This window comes from Arvicanthis niloticus, chromosome 5, assembly GCF_011762505.2.
Source record: "Arvicanthis niloticus isolate mArvNil1 chromosome 5, mArvNil1.pat.X, whole genome shotgun sequence".
NCBI classification, from domain to species: Eukaryota; Metazoa; Chordata; class Mammalia; order Rodentia; family Muridae; genus Arvicanthis; species Arvicanthis niloticus.
Window position 1 is genome coordinate 86752798 of NC_047662.1, and position 21101 is coordinate 86773898.

At 40.5% G+C, this 21101-nt stretch overlaps 1 protein-coding gene across 4 annotated transcripts in view; it reads right to left on the bottom strand.

Moving 5' to 3' along the window:
• The window catches only part of Musk (muscle associated receptor tyrosine kinase), a 100501-nt gene that overhangs the window by 38174 nt on the left and 41226 nt on the right, over positions 1-21101 (bottom strand). For 2 of the 4 annotated variants that reach the window (XM_034502683.2, XM_076934913.1), the window contains exons 6-8: positions 19510-19539; positions 13780-13904; positions 2530-2689 (exon numbers count right to left, since the gene is read on the bottom strand). In XM_034502683.2, the coding sequence (XP_034358574.1) occupies positions 2530-2689; positions 13780-13904; positions 19510-19539 (315 nt within the window). The remainder of the gene's footprint in view (positions 1-2529; positions 2690-13779; positions 13905-19509; positions 19540-21101) is intronic. The other 2 variants (XM_034502685.2, XM_034502684.2) reach the window with 1 other exon arrangement.

The window sequence follows — 21101 nt, forward strand, 5'->3', positions numbered from 1 at the left end:
TTCTCACTGGTTGGGACAGGGATGGGGATGCTGCTACTCAGTTGAGACATATGTCAGTTATGCTCTATGACTTTTATAGTTTCTGAAAGATCATGAATGTCCTATTTTCGTGGGGTAGAAGTAGCTGTTTTATTAGGTTCTTTTCCTGTTCTTCACAGTGAGACTTCTAAAACCATCTTGATACCTATGATAAATAGGCTTTAAGATTACCAGACTAAGGATGAAGGGTGGTCTTCCCAAGTATTCTGATGTGGACAAGAGGAAGGTAGAGGGGCGAAGAATTTGGATACACATTTTTGTAGGATGTGGACCCAAATCTCTATATTACAAATAGTTATTAATTAAAATGAAAGCCAAAAGGGGTTTTAAAAAACTTATTTGAAATTCTAAAAAAAAAAAAAAAAAAGTCTCCTACTCTGACATGGGTGTGTGTGCCAGAGGAGTAGCATGCACAGTGTGGGTGCAGCAAACCGGGTGAGGAAATCAAATTGTGCTTTGGTTTCTCCAGCCTCACAAGAGACACAGAGGTGATTTCAGGTCCATGGAGGGCACAGGTAGCTGTGCCTGCCTTCAGGTCACAGTGAGGAGATACAGGATAACCTCACTGTTAAGGTTCCAGAACAGACTCTATGTAGGGATTGGAGGACAGCTTAGCTGATCTACTAAGAGCTATGACTCTCTAGAAGGTGCTCAAAAGTAGCAAGCCATCCAGGAAGGTTCTTTGGCTTCTAACCCAGCTAAAGGATGAACAAGCTCTCCAGCTTCAGACTTCTGCAGAGCCAGGAGATTGGAGAACTCCATTGAAGTATCAATCCCTTTCTTCTTTGCCATCTAGGGAAGAGATGGAGAAGGAAGGGGCAGGAACTGTAGTCAAGGATTCGCACTAAAAACGAAGACATTGCACAAATGGGACTCTCTGAAGACTGGCAACACTAATATTTATCTTCCGTCTAGGGGAGGAACAAGCTAAACTAAATCACATGCATCCATATGCCTGAAATATCCCTGTGTAAATGTGCGCATCCCTTCCTCATAGCATATTGCAATCTCCAGCGTGCATTAACTAGTTCTACTCCAGAGCCACATTAGGGCGCTTACAGACCTCAATTTTACCCTGGCAGGCCATCCTCTTCCCTCAGCACCTGTCATGGTCACTGTGTTCTTGATGAAATGTCTTTTCTAGGCTCCTGGGCTACATTCAGCACAATTAACAATTGCATACAAAGTCCACTATAAATAGCAAAGTATAGTGCAAACGGCAACCATTTATTTTATTATCTTTAGTATGTTGAATCTCTTTGCAGCTCATCACTGCCTGGAGAAGTGGCGTACTTTAACTGGTACAGTGACCAATGACCCTATAAAAAGACAGATCCTACAAAGAGGTAGTAGAGGGAGCTATTTCTCACCTTTGTGGGCATGAGGTCTAGCCTTGTCTACAGCTACTTATATACTCTGTGGTCTCTATTTCAGTTTAAAAATCATAGGCACTACTAGAAAGTTCTCTGTTGGAGAAGATCAAAGAGATAAGTTGTAATAAGAAACAGTGAGCTCCAGGAGCTGGCCCTGAGTCCGCCCAGTCTGGCTTTACATGGCCAGCCAAACACCTCTCGACTGATCCTTGAACAGTAGGCCTGCTATGAGTCTAACATGCCTGGCATTTCCTGATACAAGGATTATTTCCACCTCTAGGAATTCCACAAATGTGCCCAGAAGCCTTTTAGATATTTAACTTTTAAAAATAACCCTTCACAACACAAAGAAGGTAGCCTAGAAACGAATGTGTCAGCTGTTTGCCATGAAAATACCTGCAAACCCTGTTGTTATTTGGATAACACAGGGAAGTAAAACACGCACGCACGCACGAACATAGCAAAGCAAAGCAAAGCAAAGCAAAGCAAAGCAAAGCAAAGCAAAGCAAAGCAAAACAAAACAAAAAACATTGTAAAAATGCCCTTAAGAAACAGCTGTGTGGAAACTGGTTCAGCCATGTTAAATATCTACCAACTTTCTGAGAGCCTTAGGAAGCTTGCTTAATCCATAGGGGGCCAGGGATGGAAGATATTCTAAAAGGAAGAGTAAAAGAAAAAAGAAGGTGGGGTGATAAAAGGAAGGGACCAAGAACCAAGAAAGGGAGGCAGAGATAAAGAAAGGGAGGCAGAAGCAGAGGGAAGGAGGGAGAGAGGGAAGGAGGGAGAGAGGCAGGGTGTGAGTGAGGGAAAACTTACAGATAGAGACAGGAAGGAAAGGGGCAGAGGGAAAGAAAAGAGAAATTTAAAAGCAAAGAGAGAGAAAAATACAGTTCTATAAATTGGTATTCATCACTTGACCAAGAATGTTAAGATTTCATTTTTGACACAACAAAGTCAAAACTATGCCTTGATCACCATGGGTGTCAAAATAAACAAGAAAATTGCTTTGAGGGGACTGAGGTGGTAAAAGGGGGTTTTACCTCTGTCTCTCTTCCAGATGCTATGGAGCGCCAGCTGCACCCTCTTCTGGAGCACTGTGTAAACACTTAGCACCTACCTGCTATACTGACAGTTGCTGCAGCCTTTGCAGTACTGAATTTCTCCCCATGCTTATTGGTAGCTATGCACGTGTAGAGTCCTGGCTTTGTGATAAAGAGCTGGAGTCTTGAGTCAATCACTCGGTCTTTCACACTCTCTTGAATGGAACCTGAAGAAACCTGGTGGGTGTGGGCAAAATAAAAGGTAGACCTAGATTACCCTCTCCTAAGACGCCACATAGGTCATCTGGAAGGGTAGAGCATTTCAGTTATGATCAGCAGGCATGGAGAGAACTGCAAATATAGACACAAGCTCCCTGTCCCTAGGCCCCTGTCCTCGTACTATGAGTCTCTCAAGAGGGATCATCATTCTCCACCCTTTGATCTAGACTAGCCAGTGATGTGTCCCGAGATCACTTACAAAGCTCTACACATTGTAGCTTGCTTTCTTTTGGATTTTGGAGCCTGGGTCCCTCTGTGAATAAGCTAGAGCAAGCTTGCTGGCTATGGTAGTTTGAATAAAAAACAGTCTTCATAGGCTCATAGGGAGTGGCACTATTAGGAGGTGTGGCCTTGTTGGAGGAAGTGTGTCACTGAGGGTAGGCTTTGAGGTTTTGGATGTCAAGCCAGGACCAATGTCTTTTCTTCCTGCTACCTGCCGTTCCAGATGTAGGACTCTTGGCTCTTTCTCCAGCACCATGTCAGCCTCCATGCCTGCACAACTCCCGATATAATGAGAATGAACTAAACCTCTGAACCAGTAAGCCAATTAAATATTTTCCTTTATAAGCACTGCCATGGCCACAGTGTCTTTGCACAGCAATAGAACCTCTAACTAAGACACTGGAGGATGAAATAAACATGTCTCATCTACCTCCCTGGAAAAAGTACCAAACTACCAAGCCATATATAAAGAACGATACCCTGGACTAACCAAGACCCACCCCAACTGCCAGACATGAAAGACAGACTAGCAGTGTTTGCCAATCCTGACTCAAATCAGCAAAACTGTCAGTTGACCCAAAGACTGTGACCACTAACAGTTATTATTTTACTTCACTCAACCTTAGCTGGTTTGTAAGATGATGATGGATAACTGATACAAGCTCCAATGAGTCTCCGTAGATACTCTACAATCTATCCTGATCTACAGACAAGAGTGAGAGGTTTTCCTCTACAAATGAACATGAGATTGATAGATGTGTAGTAAGAAAAGTGGATTAATAAGGCCAAGGCACTCTGAGGTTCTGCATACAAAATATGCTGGACCCTCAAACCAGAAGTCAGATGTTCTTAAAGAGCCAGGATGTCAATATATGAGCATGGATTTGACAGATTAATTATACAAAGGCCTATTCATTAGTCATCATTGCAACTATAGTAAACACAGTCTACATTTTTAATATTTTTAAAATGATATGTATTATATATTATATAATTAAAAGTATGTGGGCATACTCATGCCATGGCATGGGTGTCAGGGTGTGAGTTGGTTCTCTCCTTTCGTGATGTAGCTCTCTAGGATTGAACTCAGGTCATCAGGCTTGGTGGCAGGCCCCTTTACCACTGGCCCAAGACTATCCACATTTTCTATTTAGCTGGGAATTAGAATCTGTGCCCTGTTGATTTATCACCAAAGTCAATGGCTTTTAATCCCTGTGTTCCCTAGTCCTTCAAAAGAAGGCAAATGGATTATTAGCAAGCAAGCCCAGTCACTTGGATCACACATAGTTTTAAAGCTTTATGTTTAAAAGGGTTGGTTGGCAGCCTTAGTTGTTGGGGTTTGGTCTGGAGCTGCTATGTATTCAAATGCTAAATACTAGCCCCCAAGATCTAGTTGCCCCCTGATGAGCAGATCCTCACCGACACCAAGTGGTGCTTTGTGAACCTTGCTCCCTAATTTAAAGCTATTGGTTAAGTAAAAGTGGCTACAGCCAATGACTGGGAAGAATAGAGGTAGGTGGGTTTCAGTTACCAGGCTGCAGGTCTCAGGTAGAGACCAAGTGGGGAGGAAAGGAGGAAGAAGAAGGAGAGAGAAGGAGACTGCCATGAGGCCAGATGGATCATTAGCATGTGGCCAGGAAAAGTAGACCCTGAGAACAGGCTGTTGGGATGGAAACAGACTGGGAGAGAAAACAGCAGGTACTTGGGGATCCCAGCTGGGGAATTAACAGTTTAGATTATAGAAAAATAGATAAGGGGTGATTTACCCAGTAATTGTGCTAGAGCTGATTTTAAAAATCCATTGGACTCTGCCTTGATTGTTAGGGGATTGACAGGGTCATATTAAGAACTAAGAGAGTTTAGTCCATTTACATTTAAAATCCATTTACAAAAAAAAAATCCATTTACAGTTGGTAATGTCAGGAAGGAAGCTGAAGAAACATTAAGAGGTAGAACCAAGAAAACGTTACATCATGAAGCATGTGGCTTTGAAGGGGATGTTGGACCCATATCTCCTTTTCCCTCTCTGCTTCCCAGCTGTCCTGAGAAGAGCAGCCTCATCCACATACGCCCACAGCAATAGAGGGCTTGTGTTGACTCACATCCAAGAGAGCAAGCCAAATGACTTTAGACTCAGACTTCTGAGACCATGAGCCAGAATGAGTCTGTCTTCCTTGTTGTGTTGTTTTTCTCAGATATTTTGTCAGGGCGATAGAAAGTGATTGCTACAACCTCAACAGATCAACAAATGGCATTGTTAAGATGGCGGCTTATTTTGAAATGGCAATTCTTTCTTCTGCATTCTTAAACACCGTGGCACGTTTTCAATAACTATTCATTAATCACCACTACTTAGGTGAAGGGAAAATGTAACCAGTTTGAAGGAAACTCAAGTGATTGAGAAAAATTAAAGAATTAGTCAATGATGTTTTGGGCGACTGGATGTCAGCACCATGGTGAGTTCAGTTTGGCTTCCCTGGAATAAATTCCTCAGTGTGAATGTGGTTAAGAATAGGAAATTTGAAGAGAGTTATTTTACTGTTTTGCATGCAGGTTTTCTCAAACTAGCAAGAGGGGAAGCTTTGAGATGTGATCATCTTTCTTTATTTTTTAAATATGTGTGTGTGTGCATGCAGATACACACCCATGATTGTGTGTGTTGTGATGTGTATGCGTGCATAGTCTAGGGTGTGGGGCCACAGTGCATGTGTGGAGGTCAGAGGACAGCTTTGGGTGTCTACCTTGCTTTCTGCATTGTCTGAGACAGGATCTCATGCCTATTATGTTCAACAGCTTCCAGAGACTGTCTGTCTCTGTCTCCCACATCTCTGCAGTGGCTCTGGGATTATAGATGCAAGCTTTTACCTCCAGCTTTTATGTGGGTTCAGGGCAGTCAAAGTCATGTGCTCATGCTATGTGCCTTCAGATACACCCAGTTTGTGACCAGCATTCTTCCTAATGTCTAATGGCTTGTGGTCCCCAGCGCGAGACACTCTCTGTAGCAATTAGTGAAATTTTGTTCAGTTATCTTCTTTATCTTGCTATCTTCTACCCTTATTACTAGTCTCAATCACTGGGAAAATTTACCAGGTCAGATGAAGTGTTAGGGCATTCACCCTACATGAGTAATCTGGTCTCTATGGCAAAGACCATATGGTGTAATGACAAAGCATAGATAAATATCTGTAAGAGGTATGCACCCAGGTTAAGCAGGACAGCTTGGCTTACTAGCATGAGAACATGAGTTTCTGAGTTTGAACTCAAAAAAAAAAAAAAAAAAAAAAAAAAAAAAAAAAAAAAAAAAAAAAACCCTGGGCCCAATAAGATGAAAGCATTCATGAATTTCTGCTGAATTCTTTGTTATCGTATTTCTCAGATTCTCAGAAGCCCAACATCTTATAGGCCCAGGTTTCTGTGTTAGGCCTAAGCAGCTGGACATCTTTAACTTCGAACTCTCTCTGCTTTTGCTACAAAACAGCAGTGAGACAGCCTGAGGTCAGACCGTCTGTGGGCTGTCCGTGAGCTTGGTGTGTTTTGCATTTTATATCTTGTTTGTGAGGATCACCTCTTTCCAGTTTATAGAAGCGAAGCTGTGGAGGTGTTGCTTTCTTTTTTTGCCAAGTTGGTTCCTTTCTTGGAGAAGAAGAGCTATGCAGTGCTGTGCACAACTCAGAAACAAGCAATGCCCTAGCTGCTGCCTGGTAAGGTTTTTTGTCTTTTGCCGTTATCGTACTGCTAAGTGCTGGCACCCAAGATCTGGAGTCCACAGGTAGCTTCTGGGAACTGCCCCCAGTTAATTCTGATTGGTAAATAAAGATGCCAGTAGCCAATAGCTGGAGAGAAGAGACATATGTAGGGTTTTTGGTTTCCCAGGATTCACGAGGAGGCAGGAGGAGAGGGACCCACCCTGCTTTAGGAGAGTGTGCAGGAGAGAAGAGAGCTGTCATGGAAGTAAAAGAACTTGCAAAAGGGAGAAGCAGAGCTGCGATCTAAAAGGGCCAAGGAAACATGGCCCAGAGGGCTGCTCAACTGGGTGAGGAGCAGCCAAGACAGAACATAGAAAATAGTAAGTGGGGTTATGGATAGAAAGCAGATTCTAACAACAAAGAGGTTATGCAGTTGCCTAGCTATTGTACTGCTTAAGACATTAAATATAAAGGCTGTGTGTGTCTTTCATCTGAGAACTTAAATGGTGTATGGCGGGAAGGAACCTCTTACTGGGATTTATTAAAATATTCAAACTATAGCTGCCCACCATTTCCTGTTCACACCTAAGCACGCCATTTCTGAACACACCCCACAATGCCCCAAGTCACAAGGTCACCAGAAACAAGCTACCCAGAAAGAAGAATTCTTTAAGCCTCTTGGGCTCTCCAGAGGATTCCATCCAAGTGCTGAAATAGTTCAGTAGAGAGCCCAGGCCATTCTGCAGCTCTCTGGTCAAGGACGATGTGGTTTCTAAGCATTTTTTTCTCTTTCATTCAAAGGCCTCTCTTAATTCTCTATGTGACTCGTGCACATCAGGCCTTGGTCATAGTTTGAATTTATTTTTCTTTCTTCATAGCTTGTTCAGACCAACAGTTTAGTATTTCTGATGATTGAAACATAAAAGCAGTCCTCTACCCGCTAGTTGGATCATTTTCCCTGCTCTCTGGGTTGTAAAATTTAAAAGGATAACTTTAGATTCTTGCTGTGACCTTTTACCAAGGTGTGTTTAAAGTCTACCAGTACAGTGGCCCTGCACGCCTGTCTGTGGACTGCATGGATTTGAATAATTTTGTTTTAAAAATATTTTAAAACTATATCTATGATTGAACGGTATAAAATCTTTTTTTAATACATCGTTATTGTACTAAGAGATGATTTAAAGTACAGAGAAAGGTATACACTGGTTGTGTGCAAACACACAAGATTGGACATGGGGGCTTGAGAATTTTAGGAATTTGTTATCTATAGTGTCCTGGAACCCAGACACCACAGTGACCAAGGTCTGACAGGACTTAACTCAGGTGATAATATCTGACATTTACAGTAAAGATGTTTTTGCTAAATCACTCTGGCTTACTTAACTAAAGAAGCCAGAATAAATTTTTAATCTCCGGATAGAGCAGAGGTTCTCAACTTCTGGGTCACGACCCCTTTTGGATCATACATTAGATCTGCTGCATATCAGATATTTATATTACAGTTCATAACTACCAAAATTACATCTATGAGGTAGCAACAAAAATGTTTTATGGTTGGGGATAACCATAACATGAGGACTGTATTAAAAAGTCACAGCATTAGGAAGGCTGAGAGCCACTGAGCAAAAACATTCTGTCTTTCTGATAGTGATGACTTTTATAAGGACGTAAATTGATCTGCTGATTTGCTTGACTGCAGTAATTACTTCACTGAGTAAATGTACACAAATTATCACCTTATTCTTTAAATATACTATAGAAAAATACAATAATGGAATTTTGGAGGACTGAAGAGATGGCTCAGTGGTTAAGAGCATGTACTTCTCTTGCAGAGAGTCCTAGTTTGGGTCTCAGCACCCACTTAAGATGGGCAGCATACAGGTGTGTGTAACTCTAGTTCCGGGGAATCTGATACCCTTGTCTGAACTCCTTGGGCACTTGCACTCATATGTACACAAACCCATAAGAGCACACACACACACACACACACACACACACAATTAAAACTAAAATAAAGCTTTTAAAATAAAGTTTTTTAAAAGGAAATATTTTAGGGTGAGTAAAATAGAAAGTTCTATCAGATAGACACCCTAACTTCTGAGATCACGTATACCTGTTACAACATTTGTGTGCATTGTTGATCCATTGACAGTACTGACTAGAGATAATCTACCTACAGCCATAGATAATCTAGTAACATCACGACTTCACCTGAACACAGAAATGCCTTGGAAAGTATTCGGACTTCAGTGACCCTACATTATAAATAATTCCAGCTAGCTGGGCATACCTCATGTAACAGGTATGATCAACAGTCTTTATATGTTTATATATTTTATATTTATATATTCATACATTATATATTTATATATTTATTATATTTTTCTGTAATATGTTTAAGGTACAAGAATGATATTTTGTATACATTTACTCAGTGAAATAATTACTGCACTCAAGGAAATCATCAGATCAATTTATCTCCTTACAAAAGTCCCAGAAAGGTTCATGCTCATAGATATAACAAATATTGTTTGTCTCTGCATCATAGAAAAAAAAGATACTGGTATGAAAGGCATTTCTATATTATTTTGTATTTCTATAGCCATAAACATTGTCCTCTTTCAAGCTGCCTACTGATTTTTCTAACACAAAACTTATTATATGTAATTATTTTGTTTTACCAATTAATTTATAAAATGACTCCAAAGCTCACAGATTTGAAACCAAAATCATGTCCCTTTAAAAATATGGCTAAAATCTGGCTATCTGTAAGAATATTTCAAAACACAGTAATACACACACACAGAGAGAGAGAGAGAGAGAGAGAGAGAGAGAGAGAGAGAGAGAGAGAGAGAGCTTATTTTATAAAGCTCTTTTTAAAAAAACTATTTCAATTTTTACATATTTTTAGGAATCATGTGTATTGGACAAAGCAAAAGAGATATACATGTTTTTCTAAATTTTTAGTTAAATGTCTATATAATAGTTATTATTAGAATAACTCAGTAAATATGGTTCTATAACATGCAAAGACTTTCTTTTTAAAAATAGTAAGCTCTTTTTATTACCACCAAAATACCATATCCACTGCTGTAAAAGAAAATAAAAGCTACCCGTCATTCTCAAATTCATCTTACTAAAAATTTCCATGAAAAAACAAGACAAAACAAAACAAAGAAATGAACATCGACTAGGGCAGAGAGGGGACGTGTCTTCATCAAGTCAGGACATATTGTTGGATTTTCTTCTGCTCTTTGTCTCTGACTGTTCAGTGTTTCAGTTTGCATGGGAGATGGGAAACAGTTTTATCTTTTATAGTCTTATAGGCTTATTACCATGTCCAGAGGTTAGTTTTAGTTTGGCTCTAATTGGTGACTAGCCAGCGTACATCATGTGAATACTCTTTGTGTAACATCCATAGTTAATGCTCTAGTGCTTCCTAAATCTCCAGGGTGAATCTTGATCTAGTCAAGTTGACTCTAAATCTTATCTATCACAGAGAGGGATCTGCTGTATAGGAGTCTGAGGAGAGAGAATGTAGAGGAGAGAGAAGCTATCCTCAGATGTATAGCAGAAGGACATGCCTCAGAGTTTCAGAGATTTGCATCTTTACTTCAGGCTCTGCACCAAAGAAAAAGATACGAGCGTGCCAGGCAATTCCATGAGGCTGGCCTAACACTGTCTGTCCCTGGAACATGATCTTGATAGCTCACTGAAAGAACAGGCTGCTCCCAGTTTAAAAAATAGATACAATAATCCAGAACAGAAAATGGAGCAAGATGAAACAGCACAGTGAAACAAACAAAAATTAGTTTTTGTTTGTTTTGCTTTAGGGACTGAAGAGATGCTACAGCAGGAGGGGAGACACTTATTTACTGTGAAAATGCCATGGCCAACAGTTGATACAACTGATGACTAGGAATTACAGTGATTTAAATCGTATTTATACCAAAGCAATGAAAATATGTTTCTTTACCTCATGAACATAATCTTAAAACTGTGATAGCTAGGTTAGTCTTTTGTTTTGCTTTGTTTGGTCAAATTGACACAAGTTAGAGTCCTCATGGAAGAGTAAACCTCAAATGGGGAATTGCTTCTATCAGACAGTCCTGTAAGCAAGTCTGTGGGAAATTTTCTTGATTGATGGTTGATATGGGAGGCTACCCACTGTAGGCAGGTGGTCCAGGGTGTATAGGAAGGCAACAGAGCAAGCCATAGAAAGCAAGTCAATAAGCAGCATTCCTCATGGCCTAAGCTTTGGTTCTTGTCTCCAGGTTCCTGCCCTGACTTCCTTTCAGGATGGACTATAAACTGTCATCTTAAACAGAACCTTTCTTCCTCAAGTTGGTTTTGGTTACAGATAAGATAAAAAGCATATTCTCACCAAACACAAATAGACAAGAGGCAATATTGTAAAAATATGACAATAAGAGTACTGATTAATTTCTCATTCTGGATACAAAAAAAAATCCAAACAAACAAAACTAAAAACAAAAAATGAAACAAAACATAAAACCAACAACAAAACAGAACAAGAAACCAAACCAAACCAAAACAAAATACTAGCTGTTACAGATGAACTTTCATACTGAAAAGAAATTAAAATTCCAGAAAAATTAACGTACAAAAAATGTTTTTCCCCTGAGAGACTTCGCAACCTTGGAAAGTTTGAATTTTCTTTTGGTTGTCTTTAAGGAGTGAGAAGAGAAAAATAAAATGTAGCAAGTGTAAAGTATAGAGAATAATTAGATACAAGGAAGAAAGATCTCTGTTGGGGGCCGACTTTTAGCAGAAAGCGGCTGTCAGCTTTGCAGCCATCTTGAGCCATATACCCTGACATGTGATTTGGATTACAATAGCCTACAACAGCTGAGCACACTCTGATAATCTTGGTTTAGATACCTTGAGATTAAAAGTGTGTGAGATTAAAGGTGTGTAATTTCAGAGTGACTTACAAGTGTAGAGATCAGATTTAGAGACAAGACCTAAGGGCATGATTAAAGGTGTGACCAAAAGGCATGGCTTAGAAGTAAGACATATAAAAGGCAGAGACAGAACAGAAAACAGAACAGAAAACAGAACAGAACAGAACAGAACAGAACAGAACAGAACAGAACAGAACAGAACAGAACAGAACAGAACAGAACAGAACAGAACAGAACAGAACAGAACAGACACAGCAGAGAGAAGACAGGTAGCAGGGCACTTGGAAGAGAACTTGGAAGAAGTAACTTGGAACTTGGAGGCACTAGAGACTAGGAACTAGGGACTAGGAACTCAAGACTTAGGACTTAGACTAAGAAGAGACTGAAGAATAAACGGGATTGAAACACACTGTCTGGTCTCCATTCTTCGAGTCCGACTTCACACTCTCTCTCTCTTGTTGATCCCCGACCCGTGGACCGGAGCAGCAGTTTGGGCCGGGATAGAGTGGCCGCCCAAAACGCAGGGCAGCCCGGGCCTCAACATTTTGCTCGGGCCGAGACATTTTTTGGCCGCCCCAACGTGGGGCTAGTGTGGACCCCAACAGATCTCAAAGCACTAGGTATCAGGATCATCTCAGTGTGAGCTGTAAGTGTAATATTCCACCGGAAGCATTACCCCTGTGTTATAATTACCAGGCATATACCAGGAGCTTCAGATCTTAAGTGGTTCAAGATTAGAGGTAGCCCTTAGATTCTGACAGAATGAAGCAAAAATCATTTCCAGATGAAAGCACCACTCTATATCCCTCAAATTAGACATCTTCATTCCAGCAAAATGTATAGTGGTCACTGGAAGATAATCAGACACACAAGGGAATGGGGGAAAATGGGGAAGAGTCATGGGACAATAGGCAATGGGAACAGACTTGCAATTGAGTCTCCTGTCAGGCAAAGGAAAGCTGAAGTTGCTTCCCAGCCTCTGCATTTTTTACTGTGAATTTTTGACTTACAGTGGCCGCGTGCACCCCTCATCTACGACCACACAACAGATCATGTCTACACTCTTACCTCAGAGACTTTGTCTGGTAATCTTCCAGCAGCTATGCACACAGCCTTCCCTGTCGTCATCCCAGACATCTTTGTCCCAGTTAGACTCAAGTACTCTCCTGAAACTGGAATCTTTCTCCTAAGGTCCAACTCTCTGACTCATTTCCGGCTTTATGGGTTTTGATTGCTGTTGCTGTTTGCTCCCTTGTTTGTTTTGTTTTGTCATGGTTAACATAATGTATGCACATTCTCTCTGATTTTATCCTCTATCCTTTCCCACCAGAACGGAAGTCATTTGACGTCATGGAGGGTCTCTCATTTTTCTTGCTCTTGTTGCCATAGAGCCTACAATGTTACCTGATGCTCAGATGTTCAATGCGTGCTTGAAAATCCTTGTATGTAAAGTACTTTGAAGAGGACCTGGCTCAAAATAACCCTGTGATCACATTAGCTACTATTAGTTAACACTATCAAAAATGAAGAAATATTGAATGGATTATAATCCTGGATTATTTTCCATTAAAGTAACCTCCACCAGTGAACTGGTCTTTTTCTGGTACATTTTATGAAAATTATTTTAGTTAAAGGAAGGACTTGAAATTATTTCTCTTTTACACAAAAAGGTAAAGGATGAATGATACAGGGAGGGATGCAAACTCCCAGGGTTCAATGCCAGTGGTTTCTGGTACCAAGGACAGCTTTAAATACTGGTAAAACTAGGACCAGAGATATAGATAGAAATGGTAGCACTGTATCTTAGTTACTATGTCCTTATCCCATTGCTGTGGTAAAATACTATGACCATGGCAATTTATAAATGATAACATTTAGTTTGGGGCTCACAGTTTCAGAGGATTAGAGTCCCATGATGGTAGAGCAAAGGTATGGCATCAGGGACAGTTAAGAGCTTACATCTTGATCTGCAAGTTGAAGGCAGAGAGAGTGGCAAAGGGAATGGGCTTTTGAAACTTCAAAAGTGTCCCAGTGACACACCTCCTAATCCTTCCCAAAGAGTTCCACTAACTAGGGACCACGTACTCAAACATATGAGGTACCAGGGGCTGTTCTTATTCAAATCACCACACACTACAGGCACATGCTGTGTGCAGAAAGTCACCACCAGCACCAACGGGTCTTCCCCAAATCATCCCGATCACAAGGCACTCACAGCATGTCCGTTTTCAATCCAGCTGATGGTGGGGACAGGGATGCCTATTGCTGTGCAGCGTAGGGTTACAAAGGAACCAAAGGTGACATTGTGGGATTCAGGAGCACGCAGGATTCTTGCAAAAACTGTTAGAAAAACAAAGGCCATGAGTGATTGTTCCTTATGAAATGGCTAAGTAAGGCGGGACTTTAAAACTCCAGCCACACTGCGCCCTGAGTATGCTCACTTCTTCAGTGTTGCTATGCTTGCCCTCTATGCTCCTTGTGCTGTGATCTTTGTCACCAACCCAGAACACACATAAAAGTTTGTCTTTGTTGATACTCAGTCTAGAGCATTTATGCTTGTGACTACATGTTATGGGTTCCTTATGTGTGTAATTCATGTCTCATTTTAAGGGACATTGTCTTAGAATCATAATCATTCAACACACAGTACAACTCCCAATCGGCTTTGCCATTCTAGCTCATGATCTTTATCCACTTACTGCTATCTGATATTCCACTATTCGGTTCCTACTTATGAGTTCTTCAGCTCCCCCAGTATATAGAATATACAATATAGAATATACAATATTATATACAGTATATAGAATATACAGTATATAGAATATACAATAGAATGTCTGGGTCTATTTTGTTTCCTGCTGGATTAAGTGCCCAGAAGAATTCATGATGAAAATGAACATAGGACACTATTTTAGCAAACTAAAGAAATAATTGATGGTTTATTCCCTCAAGTCTCTCTCTAGTAGTGAGAACACATTCAAATACATCATACATTTCAAAGAATGAGATGCTATACTCTGGGAAAGGAGAGGAATGTTTAAGATAAATGTGAGGAGGAGTATGAGTCCCCTGTATTCCTGATGGTTATACATTCTCACCAATTGAAAAAAAATCAATCTGCAGACTTAGCAGTTCTATCCTGAATTAAAAGGAGAGAGGTGAAAACTCAGAATCAATTGGAGAATGCAGTTCATAAGATGGGCTACATTTCTGCCCTTCCTTTCAGATGTGGAAACTGAATCCTCATTAATTTTATTTACTCTCCCAGAGTAATAGCAGTGAGGGTAATGAGCCTGGTCTCATGCCTTCTGATGTCAAATCCAACAGTCTTTTAAACTATTATGAAATCTTTTTATTTCCCTATTATGCTATCAACATATTTTATGTTCTTTTCTGTTGTTTTCTAGGGCCTGAGCCCAGCACATGACAGGAATTCTAAACCCTAATTGTCACGGCAACTTGGCTTAGCTCTTCTAGTTCACTGAAATTCATAGAGTTCATATGGACAAGGCAAAAGATTGACAGAACAATAACAGCAAGGCCAAAGCTTCTCGGCAGTCTCTCTGACTTTTGACCTCTTCAGAAGGTCACATCACTCAAGGGTATATAAATGTGACCGTCTCCCTTGACACCTGGATCTTTGGCTGGTGCAAAATTGAATTACCTTGACTTCCTATCTTTTGATATTGAGGACTCCAATATGTGTTATTTATAACACCGTTTGGGCTCACCCACTTTAAATATGTAAATGTTGTACCCAAAATCTGGGAGAACAGAAAAGTAATAAAAATGTCAGGTTCAATGACAACAGTGCTTAAACAATAGGTTTTTTTTTATATATATATAAATGTAGTAAATGTTTAAGATACAGTTGAATCTGTCTCTTAAAACTAGAATTGAGGACTAGAGGTATAGTTCACTTGAGAGAGTGATTGCCTAGGCTATACAAAGTGCTGGGTTCAGTCCCCAGCACCACATAAACCAGATGGAGTGGGACATGCCTGTAGTCCTAGCACTGAAGAAATGGAAGCAGGAAGAATTGGAGGCTAAGGCCATCCTCACTAATGAGAGTCTGAGGCAATCCTGAACTACATGAGATGATGTCTAAAAAATAACAATAATAGTAACAACAACAACAACAACAATAATAATAATAATAATAACCTGACTTTAAAAGGTTCTGAGATCTAATTAAACATCCAAAAAAAAAAAAAAAATCAGAGTTCAGGAACACAGTAAGCAACATCCTGGAGACCATGTCTTTCAAACTCAGAATGCAGAAATCTTAAAATGGCAAATTATTTAGTTGCCTCAATAAACAAATAGTAAGAGGGGAGAAATCTGCTACCGTCTGAAAGAGATTTAAGGGCCATATCATCTAAGCCCTCACTTTGGATTCTTATTTTTCCCCATTTAATCCAAGTTCACAGGCTGTGTTCTTTTGACAGCCAAACCCAGGCTGACCGGCACCCTAGCAGGGTCAGCTACACACTGTTCTTGTTTTCCGGTGATAGCAATGGAGGCCTAGGCTATGCCACACATCTGTAACACATGGCTGGGTTAGCGTGTGCAGGGGCTGACACTGCAGGTTTGGAGTTGAGTTACTGTGATCAGAAGCACATGTAGCCCACTGCCTCTGAGCAATGAGAACAGCGTGGCTCTAGAGAGACTGGGTACTGGATCATGTTGGTATCAGTCTTCTTACAGAAGTGTTCAAATGGCTTGACTGAGCCCTTGGACTTGAAATGAGGGCCTTTGGATGAAGACTAGGACAATGAAAACAAACCGGAGAAATGGGAAATCTAGATTCTTTCTCCTGTTTTGATTTATAGAAGCAAATGTTTTAATTCAGGAACTTCGAATTCTTAGAAATGTAGTAACCAGGGTGGGTTTATTGCTTTCTGATTTACAGCCTTTCCTTCTCTTTTGGCAGCTATTGTATTATATGGATTGCCACTTAGGTACATTGTGAAACCCTTGATGGTCTATATTGCACTACACAGCTAAGCATAAACTGAGATAGTGAATAAGTCAGCCAGCTACTCTTGCACAGCTCGTCATAATGCTGAACTTGATTGATTCCCTATCCTGCCTGATCCAGAGCTTTCTAGGGGCTCTGTTTGGGCACATATGATGGGTACAATTGGCCACACAGGTATCTCCATGATTATAAAACTGCTAACAAATAGTTGTTCTCTCCGGTGGGTTTCATCATTAAGTGCAGTGTGTTAAGAGAACATGAAGCCGGTCTATCCCACACTCTTGAGCTCTCTCTAAGAGATAAGAGTCGGTCTTCCCTTTGCAGTAGTGACAGACATCTTCAACCTTTCCTTTCACTTTCCCTCTACCCCCAAAGGAGGTTCTAAGCATCATCCATATCTTTTGGGTTCCATTGAAATGTCTTGTTTTCATAGCGTCCTTCATGCCTCTCACTCTGGCTATATTCACGTATTACTTAGCACCACTGGACAACTGTGGGTCCTGTACTTATTTGTATTGTGGCTGTCCCTCTCCCTGGGATGCCAACATTATCAAGGTCTGGCTTTGCTTTGCTCATCCCTGCAGGCTGACCTATGCATATGTGGGTCTCTGTGTATTGCTACATGTAACCTGCCTGATATAGGGTAACTAATCATAAGTGTTTATTAAATGAATTAGTGGGGGAGTAGGAGAGTGAGAGAGTGAGCAAGTGGGCAAGTGAGCAAGCGAGTGAGTGGGTGACTTTTCCGGTGACCTTAGCCAAATGAAGGTATGTATAGTTTGTGTAAGTCAGCCCTACCATTCTCTTGACTGTCCTACCTTTATGAATGGAAAGAGCTTGATATGCAATTGAAAGTTTACTAGACATTTACTAGGTCAGGACTTCTCTACCCAGACATTAAGATGTGACATGGGGAAGGCTGGAGAGGCAAGAATGACAAACACAAGTTATGCTAGTCTCCTTGTTAGCTGGATCAGAAGGCTTCGTTTCCCAGTTCAGCTTCATCAGCAACAAGGCTCATGTGTTGCTCCCATCTGTATTTGTTTCCAGTTCTAAATGTGAAAGGTGAAGGTGGGCTGAGAGAAATTCCAAGCATTTAACAACCGTCCACAACCATCCCAGCAGCTGCAACCAAAAATAAAAGTCGGGCTACCTTCATCCCCTGCAAGAATGAGCTTGGATATAGTTTGATAGCAGACCCCATTGCTTTGGTGGGTAGCCACAAACTGAGAATGCATTCTACATCATCAGGGAAGCTCAGTGAGATCTGTTTCTTAGCCAGTGAAATGCACATCAAATGTCTTAATTTTGTAATTTACTTTCATGTAAGAAAATATGTTTTGTTATGTAAACAAGCAAACTGCTGAATAGGAGTTTGAAATTGCTTAGCAATTTGGGGAAACTATAACTATCGTGATATTATACAACTTCTCTTGCTATAAATAATATGATTTATCACTATCAACTTTGCTAGTCACTCTTCCTCATCTGTGTTCCCACGGGCATGGTAGTACTCACCAGCACTGTGGACAAAAGACATGGCCAACGTTTAGCCTTAGGATTTTCATACAGAATAAATTCACATTTCGGGTTTTATATCTCTTGGGCAAAGTTGCAGCCCTATCTGAAGGTCAGGAATCTTACATTGAAATAGTTCATAACAAGCCCAGGTATCTCGTAGAGTAGGATGTCAGGTCCCCTGAAGCTGGAGCGAAAGGCAGTTGAGCTTCCCAGATTGAATGATAGGTCCTTTGTAAAGCAATAATGCTCTTAACCACTGAGCCATCTCTCTGGCCCAGGTTCTAAATTCTTTAGGACATATAGGTTAGTTAGCAGAACTGGGTCGTTGGGGCAGACCTTGAGCATTGTATGCGTTTTGTGGTACTAGTCCAGGCTCTCTGCTTCCTGATCCACTGTGATGCATGGCCCTGTCATCTCACACCCTTGCAGCTGCAGATGGAGCTGCAGCAGCCCCTGCCAAAACTGGTTTGCTTCCCTTGGCTCTCTGGGCCAAATGAAAGCTCTCCTTCTTAAGTCTGCTTCTGCTAGTTAGCATGTCAGGGCAAGGAGATAAATACTAAGACAGTTTTTCTTATATGAAAAATTAAAAGCCCCAAACTCATTAAGATTGCCAACATGACTCTCAACAGGTCATGCTGACTGACTTTGGACCTTCAGATTCGGGATGCTCAGCCGGTCAAGTCTGAACAAACATTCCAGAATCTGAAAAACTTTGAAACCCGAAGCACTTTTGAGTCTAAAGTACTTAATTGATTGTATTTGTTTCATAAAATGAGAAGGAGGCACTGTTAAAACAATGGCAGACTAAGAGAGGTAAGATAGCCTAGAACCAAACTGTGTGACCTGAGGACTTGTGGCATTTAGCCTCAGGTTGCCAACGTTTGATTGAGAAGAGCATGAGTCTTACTGGCGAGAAGTTACTTTTGGTGATGGGAGGCTTATTGTACATGAGGGGTTTCCCAGACAAATATAAATCTCCATGTTAATTAAAATAAAATCACTTTAGTTTTTACTGATTTAGAGCAAATGCATTAAACTCCTCATTGCATTGAAATGTCGGTAACCAAACATAAATTAGCACCTTGAATTTTTCTTCTCCAAAATTTTAATACCCTTTCCCAAATAACTTTCTGTTTGGACCTGTGAGGATTACTTTTCTTGTCTGTTCTTTTTATTTAATCTCCTGCTGTGATTCTAGAATATGGAATATGTGATTCTAACCCTTCTCTGTTCTCCTAAGAAATGTGAGTGGTCTGTAGCCTGCATCTACAGGAAAGCAGCCCCATCTTCAGATTCTCTGTTTACTGCTGTGACTTCTTATTCCCATGGGCTATTTGTCATTTCTTGACAAAAATAATAGGACTTAAGGTCTGGCAAACAAGCAGTTGAAGTATACTGTGCATCCAAAGAGAAGCAGCAAGGCAGAAAGAAGGGGAAAGATACCTTCAGCGTCCTGTTCGGGTTCACTGTCTTCTGTTAATAGGAACAGGAGGAAACAGACACACAGGCAACAAACAGAAACAAAACAATGCTTGGTGAGAAGAGGGGTCTTAAACTGCAGCGCATACATTGTGCACGATTCATTAGAATTGACTTGTTTCTTATTTCAGTAAGAAACAAATGCCATGAAGGGAAAGTGCTGACCTTTCTTTGCAAGCAAAGGATTCCATGGCGTTAGATTCCAAATTACGACTTGTAGTCAGGCAGCATTATACGGAAAATAAACTACAGCATACTCGAAGACGTAGCTCACTCATGCATTTTTGTTTTAATGTGGACAAGGACAATCCCCCCTTTCTTTTAAGGCAACAGAGTCCCTACTATTCTAGTGAATTCTGTTCCTCTGTTAACTTGGCTTCTCGTCTTACCAGGCCCTGCTGTGAAGTCAGTGCTGTGGACTGTGGGATCTCAGCTATCATTTCTATGGCAATAGACTGCTGTTGTGGTAAACAGGGGATTAGGGGGTTTCTGCAGAACCAGGGCCTACCACCAACAAAGAGCTGGAGCTCTCATTTTTAACCCCCAGAGGCAGCTCAGAGAGTAGAGAAGAACAAAGCATTCTGGGAACAAACTAGCCAAGGCTGCTCTGGGAGAAAATGAAAGAAAGAAAAAGAGATGTGAGAGAGAGAGAGAGAGAGAGAGAGACAGAGAGAGAGAGAGAGAGAGAGGGGACAAAAGCAAAACCAAAAAACAAAAACTCTAAATTAGATAGAAAGAACAGAGAATTTGTATGCTTATTTTTTTTTAGAAACCCTAACACCAAGGTGAAATAAAAAACAAATTAGTCATTCTAAAGTGTTAACTATGACTATATTACACAAAACTCTCAAGGGTTATTTGTTCAAATCCATTTAGACACTTTTTTTTTTGTTTTTTAGAATTAATTAAATATAAGCCAGTTGCAGTATGTGTGTATATGAAAAAAATAGTGATATTATTTGTAACCACTGTTTCTGACAGGAATAGGCTTGCACTGTTCTTTATAGATGGTGGGTATTTTCATATATGACATCCACTACTCACTGAGATCCCTCCTATATCTCTGTGATTGAACATGATCCATGTGACTTGGGCTATTTTACATATAAAATAAAGCAAAGCATCTAAGTCTTAGAGATCTTCTGCCGAAACAGAGCCAGAAATGCAGTGTCCTCATGGTTCAGACATGGAGTCCTCTGCTATAACCTGGTATCATGGTGACTAATGTCTCCATTCCGTACTTCATACCCAGTTTCAAACACATGTGAAATCTCCTATTTGCTTTGACTCTCTCTGACCTCTCCTGCCTTCACCAAAGTCAGTGGTGTTCAGTTTTGTTTTCTTGCTTTGAGAATCCAGGCTAGAGGCTACTAACAATTTTTAAATTAATGTCAATTATATATATATTTAAAAAAAGTTTCAGAGGTTGACTATCAAATGAACCTTCTTGAGTCCAGATAAAGAAATGAGGTTTTTACAACATTCCTAGCAATGCCAGGTAAAGCACAGAAGAAGTATTAGTTCCTTCTACACTAGACACTTAGAAACTGTAGAGT